Source organism: Salmo salar, chromosome ssa09 (genome assembly GCF_905237065.1).
Source record: "Salmo salar chromosome ssa09, Ssal_v3.1, whole genome shotgun sequence".
NCBI lineage: Eukaryota > Metazoa > Chordata > Actinopteri > Salmoniformes > Salmonidae > Salmo > Salmo salar.
This window is the reverse complement of record NC_059450.1, coordinates 11,900,001-11,916,603: the sequence shown is the minus strand read 5'-3', so window position 1 is coordinate 11,916,603 and position 16,603 is coordinate 11,900,001. Positions and strand designations below refer to the sequence as shown.

Sequence of the window (16,603 nt, the reverse complement as noted above, 5' to 3'; positions counted from 1 at the left end):
GCGTCCTAAGAAGACTCAAGGCTGTAATCGCTGCAAAAAGGTGCTTTAGCAAAGTACTGTGTGTAGATTGATGAGGGGAAAAAATTTTTTTAAATCTATTTTAGAATAAGGCTGTAACGTAGCAAAATGTGGAGAAGGGAAGGGGTCTGAATACTTTCCGAATGCACTGAACCAATATTGCGTGCCACTTCTTCTGTTGACAAATATCACCAGCAGCTATGAGTGTAATCCAACTCTGCCATATGTGCCTTTATGAGTCTATTAGACGGATCAATATCAGCTGGTATGTTAGCTATGAGATGTACTTATGTGTTATATGATGCTCCGTCTGACAGGTCTGAGCAATGGAACAGAGATTTGATATTGGAGACAAGGGGGAGATTGTGTGTGCGTGCGTGTTTGCGTACCACAGCCATATTATAGCGAGGTAGGGGCTTTGACTGTGCAGCCAGAAGGTATTATCAACAAGATTACTGTAGGTGTCAAGGTTTTGTGTGTGGCTGCAGTACAAGTATCACACACACACACACACACACACACACACACACACACACACACACACACACACACACACACACACACACACACACACACACACACACACACACACACACACACACACACACACACACACACACACACACACACACATTTACTTACATTCAGTGGTCCATTTCTCTGGCTCCAGCATCAGGTGCTGCTTGGTCTGCTCCAGCTCTTTCTTCAGCCAGTCGTACTTGGCTCGGATCTCGGAGATCCGCAGCTGCCTGTGCTCCAAGGTCTTCAGCTTAGCACTGAAATAAACCACCTCCTGATGGAGATGCAGAGAGAGGAGAGGGAGGGGAGAGAGAGAAGGGAGAGAGAGAGAAAGACAAAGAAGAGAGGGAGAGATTGAAAAGCAGAGCGAGATGGAGGAGGATTTTAAAGAAAGAAAGAAAGAAAGAAAGAAAGAAAGAAAGAAAGAAAGAAAGAGAAAGAAAGAGAAAGAAAGAATGAAAAGGTGTGAGAGATAAATAAAACATTTGAAGAAAGAGTGAGAGGGTCAGAGAAAGAGAGGGATTGAGGGAGGAGGGGTAAGAGAGAGAGCGAGAGACATTGAGTTAGTGCGTCTGGAAAGAGAGTGTTGTGAGAGGGTAGGAGTGCCATGTTGGCCAGGTAGATAAATACAGTCCACAGGAAAGGCCTGGCACCAAGTCCAAGTCACTCCTTAAATCAACTACTTCTAAATCTACTACTAGGAAACTATTTAACAGCAAGAAGAGGACTAGGTTGTTAAACCTTCCTGTGTTTTGAGCTTAGGCCGTGATTCAATCTGATGGCGTGTTATAAGCAATGCAGCTTTTAAAGCCAATGTTTCATTCGCCTTCACGGTAAACGCTGCATATGTCTGCTCAGTTGGAAATTGTCCTTAAAAGACACACAGCATATGATCTGCGATCAGATTTAATCTGGGCCTAAATGTCCTGGATACATTTTACAATCCAAGATTTTTCTGACATGTTTCTTTCCTCCTCCACCAACATCATCTCGCTCATCATCCTTCTCTCTCCCCTACCCTCCCCTCCCTCTTTGTGTGTTCCCTTTCTCTCTCCCTCTCCTCCACCTCTCTCTCACCATCCATCTTTACCATATCCATCGAAATCAAATCAAACTTTATTTGTCACATGTGCCGAATACAAGTGTAGTGTCACAACGTCTACAGAAGGTGGCGCCTCTCCCCGTTCGGGCGGCGCTCGGCGGTCGTCGTCGCCGGCCTACTAGCTGCCACCGATCTCCTTTTCATTTTCATTTGGTGATGTCTGTTTTATGTTAGCACCTGTTTTGAGTTAGTTCTTTAGTGGGGGTATTTAGTCTGTCTGTTTTGGTTTGGGATTGTGCGGGATTATTTGTGTAATTTTTTGTAGGTTGGGGATTTGGGTTTTCCTTTGCCGTTCGGTTATTTAGGCATACGGGTTTGCTGGGCTGCGTCCCGACTTGGTTTGAGGGTTCTTGCCGGTTGCTGGATTTATTGTACCCTGCCTTGTATTTACGGCACTTTTGGACTGGTGTTTATTGAACGTGTTTTTCCACGTACCTTAGTCTCCTGCGCCTGACTTCACCCCTCCTGCATGTTAGAGTTGCATGACATGTAGACCTTACCGTGAAATGCTTACTTACAAGCCCTTAACCAAGAGTGCAGTTCAAAAAGATTTACCAAATAAACTAAAGTAAAAAAAAAGTAACACAATAACGAGGCTATATACTGGGGGTACCGGTACCGAGTCAGTGTGCGGGGGTACAGGTTAGTCGAGGTAATTTGTACATGTAGGTAGGGGTGAAGTGACTATGCATAGATAATAAACAGCGAGTAGCAGCAGTGTACAAAACAAATGGAGGGGGGTCAATGTAATAGTCCGGTGTCCATTTGATTAATTGTTCAGCAGTCTTATGGCTTGGGGGTAGAAGCTGTTAAGGAGCCTTTTGGTCCGAGACTTGGAGCTCTGGTACCGCTTGCCCCAGACTTGTCACCCAGTCTATAACTTGGGTGACTGGAGTCTCTGACAATTTTATGGGCTTTCCTCTGACACCGCCTATTATATAGGTCCTGGATGGCAGGAAGCTTGGTCTCAGTGATGTACTGGGCCGTATGCACTACCCTCTGTAGCGCCTTACGGTCAGATGCCGAGCAGTTGCCATACCAGGCGGTGATGCAACCGGTCAGGATGCTCTCGATGGTGCAGCTGTAGAACTTTTTGAGGATCTGGGGACCCATGCCAAATCTTTTCAGTCTCCTGAGGGGGAAAAGGTTTTGTTGTGCCCTCTTCACGACTGTCTTGGTGTGATTGGACCATGATAGTTCGTTGGTGATGTGGACACCAAGAAACTTGAAACTTTCGACCCACCACTACAGCCCTGTTGTTGTTAATGGGGGCCTGTTCGGACCGTCTTTTCCTGTAATCCACGATCAGCTCCTTTGTCTTGTTCACATTGAGGGAGAGGTTGGAGTTGTGTTTGGCAACGCAGTCGTGGGTGACCAGGGAGTACAGGAGGGGACTAAGTACACACCCCATGAGGGGCCCCAGTGTTGAGGATCAGCATGGCAGACGTGTTGTTCCTTACCCTTACCACCTGGGGGCGGCCCATCAGAAAGTCCAGGATCCAGTTGCAGAGGGAGGTGTTTAGTCCAGGGGCCATAGCTTAGTGACGAGCTTCGTGGGCACTATGGTGTTGAACGCTGAGCTGTAGTCAATGAACAGCATTCTCTCATAGGTGTTCCTTTTGTCCAGGTGGGAAAGGGCAGTGGGGAGTGCGATTGAGATGGCATCATCTGTGGATCTGTTGGGGCGGTATGCGAATTGGAGTGGGTCTAGGGTATCCGGGAGGATGTGAGCCATGACCAGCCTTTCAAAGCACTTCATGGCTACCGATGTGAGTGCCACGGGTGGTAATCATTTAGGCACAGGGCACAGGGACTATGGTGGTCTGCTTGAAACATATAGGTATTACAGACTCAGTGAGGGAGAGGTTGAAAATGTCAGTGAAGACACTTGCCAGTTGGTCCGCGCATGCTTTGAATACACGTCCTGGTAATCCATCTCACCCCGCGGCTTTGTCAATGTTGACCTATTTAAACGTCTTGCTCACATTGGCTACCGAGAGCGTTGTCACGCAGTCATCCAGAACAGCTGGTGCTCTCGTGCATGCCTCAGAGTTGCTTGCCTCGAAGTGAGCATAAAGGCATTTAGCTCGTCTGGTAGGCTCGTGTCACTGGGCAGCTCGCGTCTGGGTTTCCCTTTGTAGTCCGTAATAGTTTTCAAGCCCTGCCACATCCGACGAGCATCAGTGCCGGTGTAGTAGGATTCAATTAAAATCATGTATCGATGCTTTGCTTGTTTGATGGTTCGTCTGATGGCATAGCGGGATTTCTTATAAGAGTCTGGATTAGTGTCCCGCTCCTTGAAAGCGGCAGCTCTAGCATTTAGCTTGATGCGGATGTTGCCTGTAATCCACGGCTTCTGGTTGGGATATGTACGTACGGTCACTGTGGGGATGACGTCGTCGATGCACTTATTGATGAAGCTGATGACTGAAGTGGTATACTCCTCAATGCCATTGGATGAATCCCGGAACATATTCCAGTCTGTGCTAGCAAAACAGTCCTGTAGCGTAGCATCAGCGTCATCTGACCACTTCCGTATTGAGCGAGTCACTGGTACTTCCTGTTTTAGTTAATCAGGAGGATAGAATTATGGTCAGATTTGCCAAATGGAGGGTGGGGGAGAGCCTTGTATGCATCTCCATGTGTGGAGTAAAGATGGTCTAGAATTTATTTTCTCTGGTTGCACATGTGACATGCTGGTAAAAATTTGGTAAAACTGATTTAAGTTTGCCTGCATTAAAGTCCCCGGCCACTAGGAGTGCCGCTTCTGGATAAGCATCTTGTTTGCTTATGGCCTTATAGATTTGGTTGTGTGGTCTTAGTGCCAGGATCGGTCTGTGGTAGTAAATAGACGGCTACGAATAATATAGATGAGAACTATCTTGGTAGATAGTGTGGTTTACAGCTTATCATAAGGTACTCTACCTCAGGCGAGCAATACCTCAAAACTTCTTTAATATTAGACATCGTGCACCAGCTGTTATTGACAAAAAGACACACAACCCCACCCCTCGTCTTACCAGACGTAGCATCTCTGTTCTGCCGGTGCATGGAAAATCCCGCCAGCTCTAAATTATCCGTGTCGTTGTTCAGCCACGACTCGGTGAAACATAAGATATTACAGTTCTTAATGTCCCGTTGGTAGGATAATCGTAATTGTAGGTCATCAATTTAACTTTCCAATGATTGCATGTTAGCAAGTAGAATGGAAGGCAGTGGGAGTTTACACGCTCGCCTACGGATTCTCAGAAGGCAGCCCGATCTGCGTCCTCTTTTCCTCCGTCTTTTCTTCACGCAAATGACTTGGATTTGGACCTGTTCCCGGGAGAGCAGTATATCCTTCTTGCCGGACTCGTTAAAGGAAAAAGCTTCTTCCATTCCGTAGTAATTCCAGTTCTGATGTCCAGAAGTTATTTTCAGTCATAAGAGACGGTAGAAGCAACATTATGTACAAAATAAGTAAAAACATAAGTTACAAACAACGCAAAAAAACTAACAAAATAGCACATTTGGTCAGGGGCATGTAAAACGTCAGCCATTCCGCCATCTTAACTCTTTGGCGCCATCCCCCTCTCTCTCTCTCTCACCTTGTTTCCTTTCTCTCTCCTCCTCTGCAGGCGCTCCACGTCGTCTATCTTGTAGACCTTTATCTCAAAGGGTTCTGTGGTTCCCCTGGGGGCGGGGCTTAGAGGGCCGTCGACCCAGCGTACGCTGGAGCTGATGGCGGGCTTCCTGATCAGAGAGGACGAGTCCAGGGTCAAGCTAGGAATCAGACGACGACGCTGGGTACCTGGACACACGCACACATACAGAGAAAGAGACACACACACATGGCAAAAGACACAGACGCATGCACGCACAAAGTTAATGGGGACCCCGGGAGAAGAATACTTTTGATGTATATGCTTCATTCACATTATTGTGTTGCCAAAGCAGCAATGTTGAACAATTCAACATTTCAAAACATATATCACAATAAAGGAAAACTAATATTTTGGTATTAGTTTCATTAGACCATTGTTGACATAGTTCCAAAATGTTTTGCTTATCAGCAATCACGTTTTCAAGATATGTAGTGGAGGCTATACGCAGGTATACACCGTATACCCACTTTCACTGGGCATTGTCAAAACTCACTTCTTAACCCCTACTTATACTTCTGATCGTGGACTTCAGGAAACAGCAGAGTGAGCACCCCCCTATCCACATCGACGGGACTGCAGTGGAGAAGGGGGAAAGCTTCAAGTTCCTCGGCGTACACATCACTGACAAACTTAAATGTTCCACCCACACAGACAGTGGAGTGAAGAAGGCGCAACAGCACCGCTACAACCTCCGAAAGCTGAAGAAATTTGGCTTGACACCTAAAACCCTCACAAACTTTTACAGATGCACAATTGAGAACATCCTGTCGGGCTGTGTCACCGCCTGGTACGGCAACTGCACCGCCCGCAACCGCAGGGCTCTCCAGAGGGTGGTGTGGTCTGCACAACGGATCACAGGGGGGCAAACTACCTACCCTCCAGGTCACCTACAGCACTCGATGTCACAGGAAGGCCAAAAAGATCATCAAGGACAACAACCACCCAAGCCACTGCCTGTTCACCCCTCTATCATCCAGAAGGCGAGGTCAGTACAGGTTCTATCTCAAGGCCATCAGACTGTTAAATAGCCATCAGTAGCACCTTAGAGGCTGCTGCCCTATATACATAGACTTGAAATCACTGGCCACTTTAATAAGGGAACACTGGCCACTTTAATAAGATTTACATATTTTGCATTACTAATCTCATAAGTATATACTGTACACTATTCTATTCTACTGTATTTTAGTCTATACCGCTCCGACATTGCTCGTCCAAATATTTATATATTCTTAATTCCATCCTACTTTGAAGCAAGGTAAGACATGCCTCAGAATACGAAGTAAAACATTCAGGTTTCAAATAATTAAGGAACAGGCAAAATATTGCGATGCAAATAATAGGCTTAACCGTCTTCTGGTAGATGGAAAGGCTTTCCCAAAAACCGTCTCTATTAAATGTTAACTAGCTACAAAGTAGAATGATATCATGATTATTTGTGTCAATCCAGTGGCCATTTTTTTTTCAAACTCCATCTCATGTGCTACAGAAAAATGGCTAACCAAACAATAGTGCTAAGTGCCTGCACACTTGAATTAAAGGGTACTTACTCTCATTTATTTTTTTATAACAGAGCCAAAAGCCCAGACCTCAAACGTGATCTCCTGATGTGGTTTAAGCATTGTTATGGACTTAGAACATACAATTTTGTTGTTTAAATGAAGAAAAAAAGTGAAAAAAGGGTGACTTTTTGGGGAAAATCTGACTCAGTTTATCTGTTTCAATAGAAGGCCTACTATTAGCCTACTTGCACAGTACAGCTTGGGTTGGCCTGACTATGAAAGACCAATATTCGATTTATAATTTTAGGCCATTCAGAGTGTACTGTACGCCACTTGATTGCTGACAAGCAAAACATCTTGGTACTATGTCAACAATAGACTAATGAAACAAACACCAGAATGTGTAGAATTCAGTAGGATCTATCTCTCTCGCTCATCACCTACAGGACAAATAAGAAACATACAGTAGGCTGCGTTTACACAGTCAGCCTAATTCTGATATGTTGCCCAATTATTGAACTGACTGATCAAAAGTCCAATATTTGGCAAAAGATCAGAATTGGGCTGCCTGTGTAAACGCAGCCACAGTGCAACTCTACATCTGTGACTGTGATTGGGTCAGGAGAACAGCATACTGACGTGTTGTTTTGTTCTGTTCTGCTGACAAGGACATGACCAGGCTTTAGTTTGACAAAGGCAGCAGGAGTAAACATCAGGGCAAATAGCTGATAACCAAACCAGGACAGATAGCTGATAACAGAGCCAAGAGTCCTACACTGCCATTCTGCCAGGTGCTGGCGTTGGGGTGGGAGCTGGGGTTAGGTCTAGCATTGGAGTAGGGGTTGGAGAGAGGGGCCTAGGTTTGGGGGGGAGGAATTGGTTGAGTAGGACTGTGTTCTGGCAACGACACCAATCCAGTATTTAGCATGAGTTCCTGGGGGAGGAGAGAGGAGAGAAGAAACAGAAGAAATGCAGAGGGGAGAGAGAGAACAGAGAAAGAGAATGGAGAAGAGAATAGAGAAAGAGATAGAAGAAGAGAACAGAGAAAGAGATAGGAGAAGAGAACAGAGAAAGAGAATGGAGAAGAAAATAGAGAAAGAGATAGGAGAAGAGAACAGAGAAAGAGAATGGAGAAGAGAAAAGAAAAAGAGAGTGGAGAAGAAAACACAGAAAGAGAGGGGAGAGAGAAAAGAGCATTTGGTGATGACAGGGTGGAGAGATAAGCCTAGCGGGTCAGTCCCTCTTATCTGACCAATGTGCTGGAATGTACACACACACACTCACACTCACACTCAAACACACACTCAAACACCCCCCACACACACACACACACACACACACACACACACACACACACACACACACACACACACACACACACACACACACACACACACACACACACACACTTTCCATTTGCATAGAAATTGGCAGCTATGTCAGCAGATACGTTTTTTTTATCAGATTCACACACAGGGAAGGGGTAAAGGGAGAGGGGGGAGGCGAGAGGTGACATTAATAAGGTTGCGTCTGTCTCTTTGTCTCCGAGTGCAACAGAAAGGTCACAGAGACAGATCTGCTCTAAGTCACCTTCAAGTCACCCATTTGTACCTTATTACTGCCTGCTGCATCAGGACACAGTAGAGAGAGAGAGAGAGAGAGAGAGAGAGAGAGAGAGAGAGAGAGAGAAAACCAAGCGATGGAAAATCCAATATTACAGTAAAGAGCAACCATACATGAGACCCTCAACTGGAAACCTGATTAAAAAAGGTTTTTTTCTCAAGCAAGCCGCTCTCTCTCTCTCCCTCCATTCCGCTTCCTCTCTCTCCCTCTCTCTGCTGGAGCAGCCACAGGCCGGGCTGTGTTGGCCCGGGGTTCTGCGGTTCTAAGTCAGCCATAGATAAGCCTGATCACTGTTCCCTCTTACTGCCTCTCTGGACGGGAGGGGGGAGAGAGAGAGGTGGAGGGCAAGTGGAGGGTAAGTGGAGAGGGAGAGTTAAGGGAATGGAGGGTAGCTTTGGAGAGGTAGGGGGTGGCAAGGGGGATGAAAAGGGGTCCCAGCCTAGAAGGGGGGGAGAGGGAGGAGGATAAGGGAGAGGAGAGGGAGGAATGGAGAGGGTACAGGGGTTAAAGAGTGCACTGCTTTCCTGAGGCCACCCACAGAAATCTCTGACAATGGCCATCTGTCTGCCCAACAAGACCACTCTCACTACCAACCTCTCAGGGGTGAGGGGAGAGGGAGGGAGGGGGATATGATGAGAGGTGAGGAGAAAGGAGGGGTTGAAACCTGATTTAGTTATTTATTTCCAAATTTGTCCAGAGGCATAGTTTTTTTTATATATAAATGGAAGTCTTGTGAGCTACATTTCGCTGCCGCTGTGATTCATATCGAAATGGGGCAGTTTACTAACCAAATATGTTATCTGGAATAGAGGGTTCATTCATCGGTGTTTTTAACCATGCCTGGGCTGGTTCTGGGCGGTGGGGCTGAGGAGCATAGGCTCATCCTGGGAGAAGGTGACAGCCTAATGCGGGGATTCATCATGGCTGACTTCAACAGAATGACTCTGATAGGCCTTTCACTATTACACACCTCCCTGACTGACTGACTGACTGACTGACTGACTGCCTGCCTGGTTGCCTGCCTGCCTCCCTCCCTCCTTGCCTGCCTGGCTGGTCACCTTACTTACTTGACGGCTTGTTTCATATTCAAAGGTTTTATTCTATTTCTATTCAGGACAGAGCATAAGCTACGTAACTAAGATTATAGTTATGAACAAAGGTAATTGAACATCTATAGTGTTACCCTCTAAATACATTTCTGTACTGTTTTGTGTAGTGTATAAATGGAACAGGAAAACTAAGCATAAAGGAAGGGAAACCCTATGAGCAAAAGACATTAAAATAACGTTGAAAGTATGTATTTTGGGTTGAAAAGATGTTGAAAAAATGTATTGTGCTCACTGGGAAGCAGCATAAGGAGCAGACCTGTGTTGTTGTTCCTCTTCTTGTTGTTCTTGAGGCTACGGCGGCTGCTGCTGGTGGCTGAGCTGTGTTCGCTCAGAGAGTCCTGGGCAGAGGAGGTGCTTCCTGTAGCCTCGCTGTCCCTCAGCATGCTCTCGTAGCCACTGCTGGCCCCGCTGTGGTAGAACAGGGCTGTCTTCCCCATGGCCGGGGGCAGCTCTCCACTCAGAACACTGCTGTTGTCACTGGCATGGCCGCTGCTGCAGCGCTGGGGCCGCTTGGGGGCTGTGATCTTACTGTAGGGAGACGGCAGGGTGTGGACCATCACTGGTCTCTCCTCTCCCTGTGCCCCTCCACCACCTGCTCCACCTCCACTTCCTCCGGCACCCCTCTCCTCCCCAGCCTCGGAGCCTCCTCCTCGGTTGTGACCGGCGGATCGAGAGCCTCCGTTGCCCTGAAGCAGCTCGGAGATGCGTCCGTTGGCGGCTCTCAGAGGCAGCTTGACGGCCAGGGCTCCCCCTCGGCTGCGACTCAGAGACTGGGTGGCCCAGGAGCCAGAGCTGGGTTCCTTGTTCTGTCCCAGGGCCTGGCTGGAGGTCTGACCCTGGGGCTGGGGCTGGGGCTGGGGCTGGGTCTTGCCGTTGGGAGGCAAGCTGGAGCTGCGGTTGACAGACTGGGGGAGAGACTTGGTGGAGAAGCTGAGTGTCTTGGTGCTGGAGGCCGAAAGGCTGCGGGTCTTAGGGTTGGCCATCAGCAGCTTGCTGACCGCTGAGATCTTCGACTGGCTCGACTTGGGCGACTTGGGAGCACTGCCGGGGCTGTTACCGGAACCGTTTCCGTTAGGGGAGGAGGATGACACTGAGCCACAGCGGATGATGCTACGTCCGGGATGGGGCATATTGCAATCCCCCCTCCCCCCTCCGGCTGCCCCCTTCCAGCCCAGAGAGCTGAGGCTCTCCCCCCTCTCCAGGGAGAGGCAGTCGTAGTGGGGGCCAAGAGAGCTGTGACCTCCATGGGACCGCCCCAGAGAGTTGGTTCTGTTAGCCAGCTGCTCTAGTTTAGCACTGAACAACCTACTGCTCTCCACATTAGACCCCTTCTGTTTCCCTCCACCAAGCCCGCCTAGGTCCTCCGGGGTGCTCCCCAGGAAGGAGAGGCCATGGCTGGGTGCGTGCAGTGGGCTGAGGGGGCCTCCTGCCCGGTTCTTCTGGTCCAGACTGGACTTGCGTACTGGTGGCAGCGGTGGGATCCCTTTCTGGCGGGAGAACAGGCCTTGTCTCCCGGACGACCCCCGTCGGTCCAGTGTTGCCCTTGGACTACAGGGGGTGGAGGTGGTGATCCCTAGGCCCCGGTACTCCCCCCCTGCCCCTCCTCTGTTAGCTCCGTAGCGGAGTGAGTCCTCGTCCAGGCCGTCATGGCGGTTGATCCGGTGCCAGCCGCGGGGCAGACTGGCGGTGCGCAGGATGTCGGCAGAGTAGATGGGAGTCATCAGACACTCCCCAGAGCTAACCAGCACCATCTCACAGCCGTCCACCACCCTCTTACAGGAGTCTGGAGAGCAGACAGTCTCACCGCTGCTGGAGCTGCAACGGTCCCCTCCGTAGCCACTGTCCACCCTGCTGGCCCTGTCACCCTGGGGCCAGGCCTGGGTCTTAGCTGGGTCTGTCTTGACTGGTGGCTCCACCACCCTCTTCTCCGGCTTCACCTCACACACCAGCTCCTTAGGCCTCACATCGCCTCCATCTCTCTTCATCCAGGGGTCGTCGAAGCTGAGCTCACTGGATATGGAGGCCAGGACCAGGGCTTGGGCTGGGGCAGGCTTGGCTGGGTCCTTGGACAACAGGTGAGGCTTGGTAGGGGAGGACAGTATAGTGGGCTCCTGTATAACCATGGGTTTGACGGCCACACAGGGGTGGACTGTGATGTTGGTCTTGAAGGGGATGAAGTTGCTGGAGGCCCCCAGGCTCTGGATGTTGGAGACGGTGATGGTGGTCTTACCCAGGGAGGGAGACAGTCTCTTCAGCCTCTCTTTAGTCAGGGTGCTCTTCTCATTCTCCGTTCCTTTCTCATCTCCACACAACACTACTTCGCTGTCAGGAGTCTTCCTTCCTCTAGAACCCAGGGACACCTCATCTCGGTCCTCTGCCCCAGAGAGCGGCACCTGTGGGGGGTCTGGCTCGGCCAGAGCCTCCCCATGTCCATGGGACTGGCCGAAACTGTGCAGGGACTGATCCCCGTCACTCTCAGCACTCAGCTCACTCAGCCACGATGAGATGGACGACCGGCGGCTAGGCAGCGCCGCCATCGCCTCTCCTTCCACGCGAAGCTTCGCCATGCTGACTTCCGCCATGGCGATCACCCCGGCGACTGAGGCGCTTGTCATTGTGACCATTCCGGTGGTCGTAGCAATGACCATAGTGTTGTTTCCATAGCACTCCAGGTCATCGCTGATGCTGCTGATGATGGAGACAGGGCGGGATCCCGAGGCCAGGGCGGTGACAGAACAGTCGCTGGTGAAGCTAATGATGCTAGTGGGACGACCGCCACTCTCCAGCAGGCCCCGGACATCCAGCCCCTCCTCACACCCCAGGGTGAACACCAGCTCATCTTCCCCCAGAGAGCGAGGGTCTGCTGGGGTAGAGGAGGGGCTGGGGGCTAGAGCAGGAACTGGGGCTGGGGGAGGCAGAGAAAGATGGGAAGGAGAAAGAGAGAGAGGATAGACAATGAAAAGAAAATACGTAAGGAACGGGAAATTAATTCGCTGTACGAAACCAGTATCATACATAAAAAACATCTTCCAAAAACACTTGTCACAGTAATAGAATAAAGAGCAAAACGTACCGTCCCTGTGTACATCCAGAGGTATCTGAGGAACATTATCATCACACAGTGTCTCAGCCGACCCCAGGCTGGCAGACAAGGAGTCGGTGCGCTTTAGCACCTGGGGACTCATTCTCATGGGGGAGGTCCTGGACAGGGACTCCAGCTGCAGCAGGGAATCTGTAGAGGACCTCCCACTATCTGCAGCCAGGCTGTCTGCAGTAGACAGACTCTGGCAGGACAGAGGAGGCGTTCCCGGCATCACACCCTTCTGGGTGTAGACCTTGATTATAATCATAATCATATATTGGATTTTTATAGTTCTTTTCAAGGACCCAAAGATGCTTCACAACAATACTGTACATTTTCATGGAAATCCATTTTATGAGGTCAAATTCAACACAATAACTGTACAATAGCACAAGCAAAGACCGTAGAGGTGTGAGAGCTAGATACCTTGCAGCGCTGTGAGGGTGAGGAAGGAGGTCTGTAGTCAGTGGTCTTGGTAAGAGAGGCGATGCCCAGCCGAGGAGAACCCAGGGGGCGGGGCTTGCCATCACTGCTACTGCCTGCGCTCAGAGACTCACGGCTGTCAATCAAATAGAAAGGAATAGAAAAGAAATAGAAGATATTGAAAACAAAAATACCTTCAAGAGAGACATTAAAATTACAAGGCAGTCGATAAAACTATACAAGCTAAAGGAACGATAAGTTAGGTTTTGCGTTCATTTTCGTGTGGACCCTAGGCAGAGTAGCTGTTGCTTTGTAAACGCTAATGGGGATCTAAACAAACAGATCTGACCTGTCATGGAGGCTGGTGCTCTTGGCCCTCTGTAGAGGGTTAGTGTTGGTGTGTCCAGCTCCACTGCTGCCCGTCACACTGCTGCCAGTCAGGCTCAGACTCTCTATCATGGTCTGGGCCAGTTCTGCCTCTTCCACCACCTCCCTGATCTCCTGGAGCTGCTTGTCATTGGACATCATCCTGGAGGTCTCTACCTCCACCTCCACTACCACCCCTCCCGTCGGCTCTGTCTCAGACCCAGGGGGAACCAGGGTGTCAGACTTGGCCCCCCTATTAACCGGCACCTCCTCAAAGGGGAACTTGGCCACCTCTTCGCTCCCGTCGATACACTCCAGCCGCTCCTGCAGCTCGGCGAAGGTGTTGCACTTGAGACACTCCGCCCCTTCCTCTGGCACAGGGGGCAGGGGTTGGCCCAGGGGTTGGAGGAGAGGGAGTGCGGGCTGGGTTAGGGCGATGAGGGACTGTGTAGGCAGGGCAGAGGGCTGGGTGTGTGTCTGTGTAGGGGTGGGCTGGGGCTGCGACAATACTGTCTGTTGCTGTTGTTGTAGAGTTGGTGTAGTCGGCAGGACGCCAGACTCGACTTTGCTCTTCAGCAGAGCAGGAATGATGGGGACAAACTCTGGCGGACCCTCGTTGTCGGTCAGCTCACGGTCCGAGATAGCACCCCCATTGGGGCCCACGTAGATGACGGTGTCGCAGGACTGCTCGCTACTGGAGTAGTCATCTGGGTCGCTGGAGAGGTGCAGCAGGGGAAGGTTGGAGTCGGCAGAGCTACGGGAGTGGAATGGTCTCAGGTGGGTGGGGCGACGCATACGACCCTCCTCACATGAACTCTCACCCCCTGACGAACTGGACGTGTATTGCTGAAAAAGAGAGGGAATGAGAACATGGATGAGAGAAAAAACACTTTTTGAAACAAATCAATTAGAATCTCGATTTAATTTACTTGCCTATTATTGTAATACTGTATCATCAAGTTCCAGCAATACATAAAGTGAACTTTTTTACTGAAATATCAATCTGAACATTTAGAAGTTGAGCCCCAGAAGAAAGAACTGTGAAATGTATGTGAAGGAGAATTGCTTTATGTCATGGACCGATTTATTGATTGAATGAATGATTGAATGACCGAATGTGGCTAAATCGATGATGCCTACCATACTGACTTTGGTCTTCTTCTTCTTCATGCGGAGGAGGCGCGACGCGATCTGGATGGTGGAGAGCGTGTCAGAGAAGTTGCTAGGCGACGCGGAGATGTGGGCGATCATGGTGGTCCGACAGTTCATGTTGCCCAGTGACTCTCTCAGTAGCATGGTCAGCTTACTGTCCCTGGAACACATACACACACACATGACATCACACATACACTAACACAGGCATAAGCACACACACGTGCACCCAGAAACACACATTCATCTGAAGGATAATATCTATCAAACCCTTAAAATCACCGTTCACCTCCCTACCAATCAGCAATGATCTCCAGACCTGAACATTAGCTACGTCGATGGTTCATCTCTCTATGGCTGGAACATGTGGGACAGTAGCTGTAGGATTGTGTGTTTATTAAACGCTCTCCCTCTCCTGTGTTTGTTCTAGGGTTAATTTACTGTCTGCCTGTGTTTCTGTGTGTGTGTGCATGTGGTGTGTGTGCATGGGCATGTGGGTGTGTGTGTGTGTGTGTGTGTGGTAGGTAACTCCTGTGAGCTGTTTGGGACCCTCAGGGCAGAATGGAGCGCAGGCTCCTCTGTGGCTCAATATCTCATGCTGCTGTCCTCCTTTTATAAAAACACAGCCCCCGGCCAGCGCACGCACGCACGCACGCACGCACGCACGCACACACACACACACACACACACACACACACACACACACACACACTATCCCATCCTTTCTTCTCTGCTGTCTGCCTCAGCTATCTCTCCCTTTCGCCTCAACTGTCCTCAATTTTATCCTCTTCTCTTTTCTCCCTCCATTCCTCCCTCTCTCTCGCTCTCTGTCTCTGAGTCATGTCATTAGTAGTAGTTATCGGTGTCTTCGTCACATAAACGGTAGTAATTGCATCTCCCTCGTCTGACATCTCAATCAGTCTCTTAATTAATCTCATTAAGCAGGGTAGAAATGAGAGAAACGGCTGAAAATGGAGAAGAAAGAGGGGGAAAAAAGGTTGGAGCTGCGAGTGTTTAGGTCTAATTAAATCAAGCAGAAGATCAGGGATTTGTGCAGAACGGATTTTATATTCATGCATGGTGCGTTCCAGTTATTTGCAACTAATGTTCCACACCTTGCAAATGGCACCAACCTATAATTTTATACGCATGCATGCATATGTGTGTATTTGTGTTTGTATGCCTCGGTGTGTGTAATGTTTACAGTTCTGGCATAAAGTGGTGGGGTGCTTTGCAATGTAAATGCCGAGCTCGTGATTAAATTAGAGAGCCGAGGAGCTGAGCTATCTGCACTGGAGGAGGGAGGCAGAGAGGGAGAGAGAGAGAGAGTGGGATGGAGGGAGGGAGAAGAGCCTGCATATTCTTGGAGAAAAATTCAAATATGCACACGACTGTTTTCAAAGCCTCTGTCCCCCGCTTTCGTTTCACTCCTTTCCTCCTTGCTCTTTTCTCTGCCTCTCGTCCCTTCAATCTCTCTCCCCTCTTTCCTCCCTCTCTCCCCTCGCTCTTATTCCCTCTCTCACAGTCCCACTCATTCTCTTCAGGAAAAAAAAACAGACCAAAAAAAACCTCTTCCTAGCGGTCTCGGGTAATAATAACGAAGCAGCATTTGTTATTGGGCTTTAAATCAACCCTACAGCACCTTTCTCTCTCCCTCTCTGCCTCTCCCTCTCTTCCTCTCTCTCCCCTCTCCTCTCTCTCTTTCTCTCTCTCCCTGCCTCTCTCTCTCTCTCTCTCCATTTCTCCCTCTCCATTTCTCCCTCTCCAAATGTCATTCTATACATTGTTATTACACATAGTAGTTATGCAGAATTAAGCCCGGGCCGGGCTTACAGGAATCATTGTGCGCCTCGTGTGTCCAATGATCTGCATAATTTAATTGTACTATCTCATTAATATATCTACAATAATTAGCAGGTTTATTCATAGGTTTAAAGTCTACTATTAATATGACATGGATGTGATATACTGAGTTGGATATGTAGAGATAGATATTGAGCCAGTCACCAGTGGAAGCTGACCCAAGCCCCAACTCCCCCAGTCCCAGTTAGTCACACACACTT

General features: G+C 49.2%; 1 protein-coding gene across 3 annotated transcripts in view; it reads right to left on the bottom strand.

Moving 5' to 3' along the window:
- LOC106610711 (kinesin-like protein KIF26B) overlaps positions 1 to 16,603 on the bottom strand; it is a 141,627-nt gene that overhangs the window by 7,331 nt on the left and 117,693 nt on the right. Inside the window, exons 12-18 of one of the 3 annotated variants that reach the window (XM_014210210.2) lie at positions 14,529 to 14,700; positions 13,372 to 14,234; positions 13,026 to 13,158; positions 12,591 to 12,852; positions 9,774 to 12,422; positions 5,227 to 5,429; positions 661 to 811 (exon numbers count right to left, since the gene is read on the bottom strand). In XM_014210210.2, the coding sequence (XP_014065685.2) occupies positions 661 to 811; positions 5,227 to 5,429; positions 9,774 to 12,422; positions 12,591 to 12,852; positions 13,026 to 13,158; positions 13,372 to 14,234; positions 14,529 to 14,700 (4,433 nt within the window). The remainder of the gene's footprint in view (positions 1 to 660; positions 812 to 5,226; positions 5,430 to 9,773; positions 12,423 to 12,590; positions 12,853 to 13,025; positions 13,159 to 13,371; positions 14,235 to 14,528; positions 14,701 to 16,603) is intronic. The other 2 variants (XM_014210213.2, XM_014210212.2) reach the window with 2 other exon arrangements.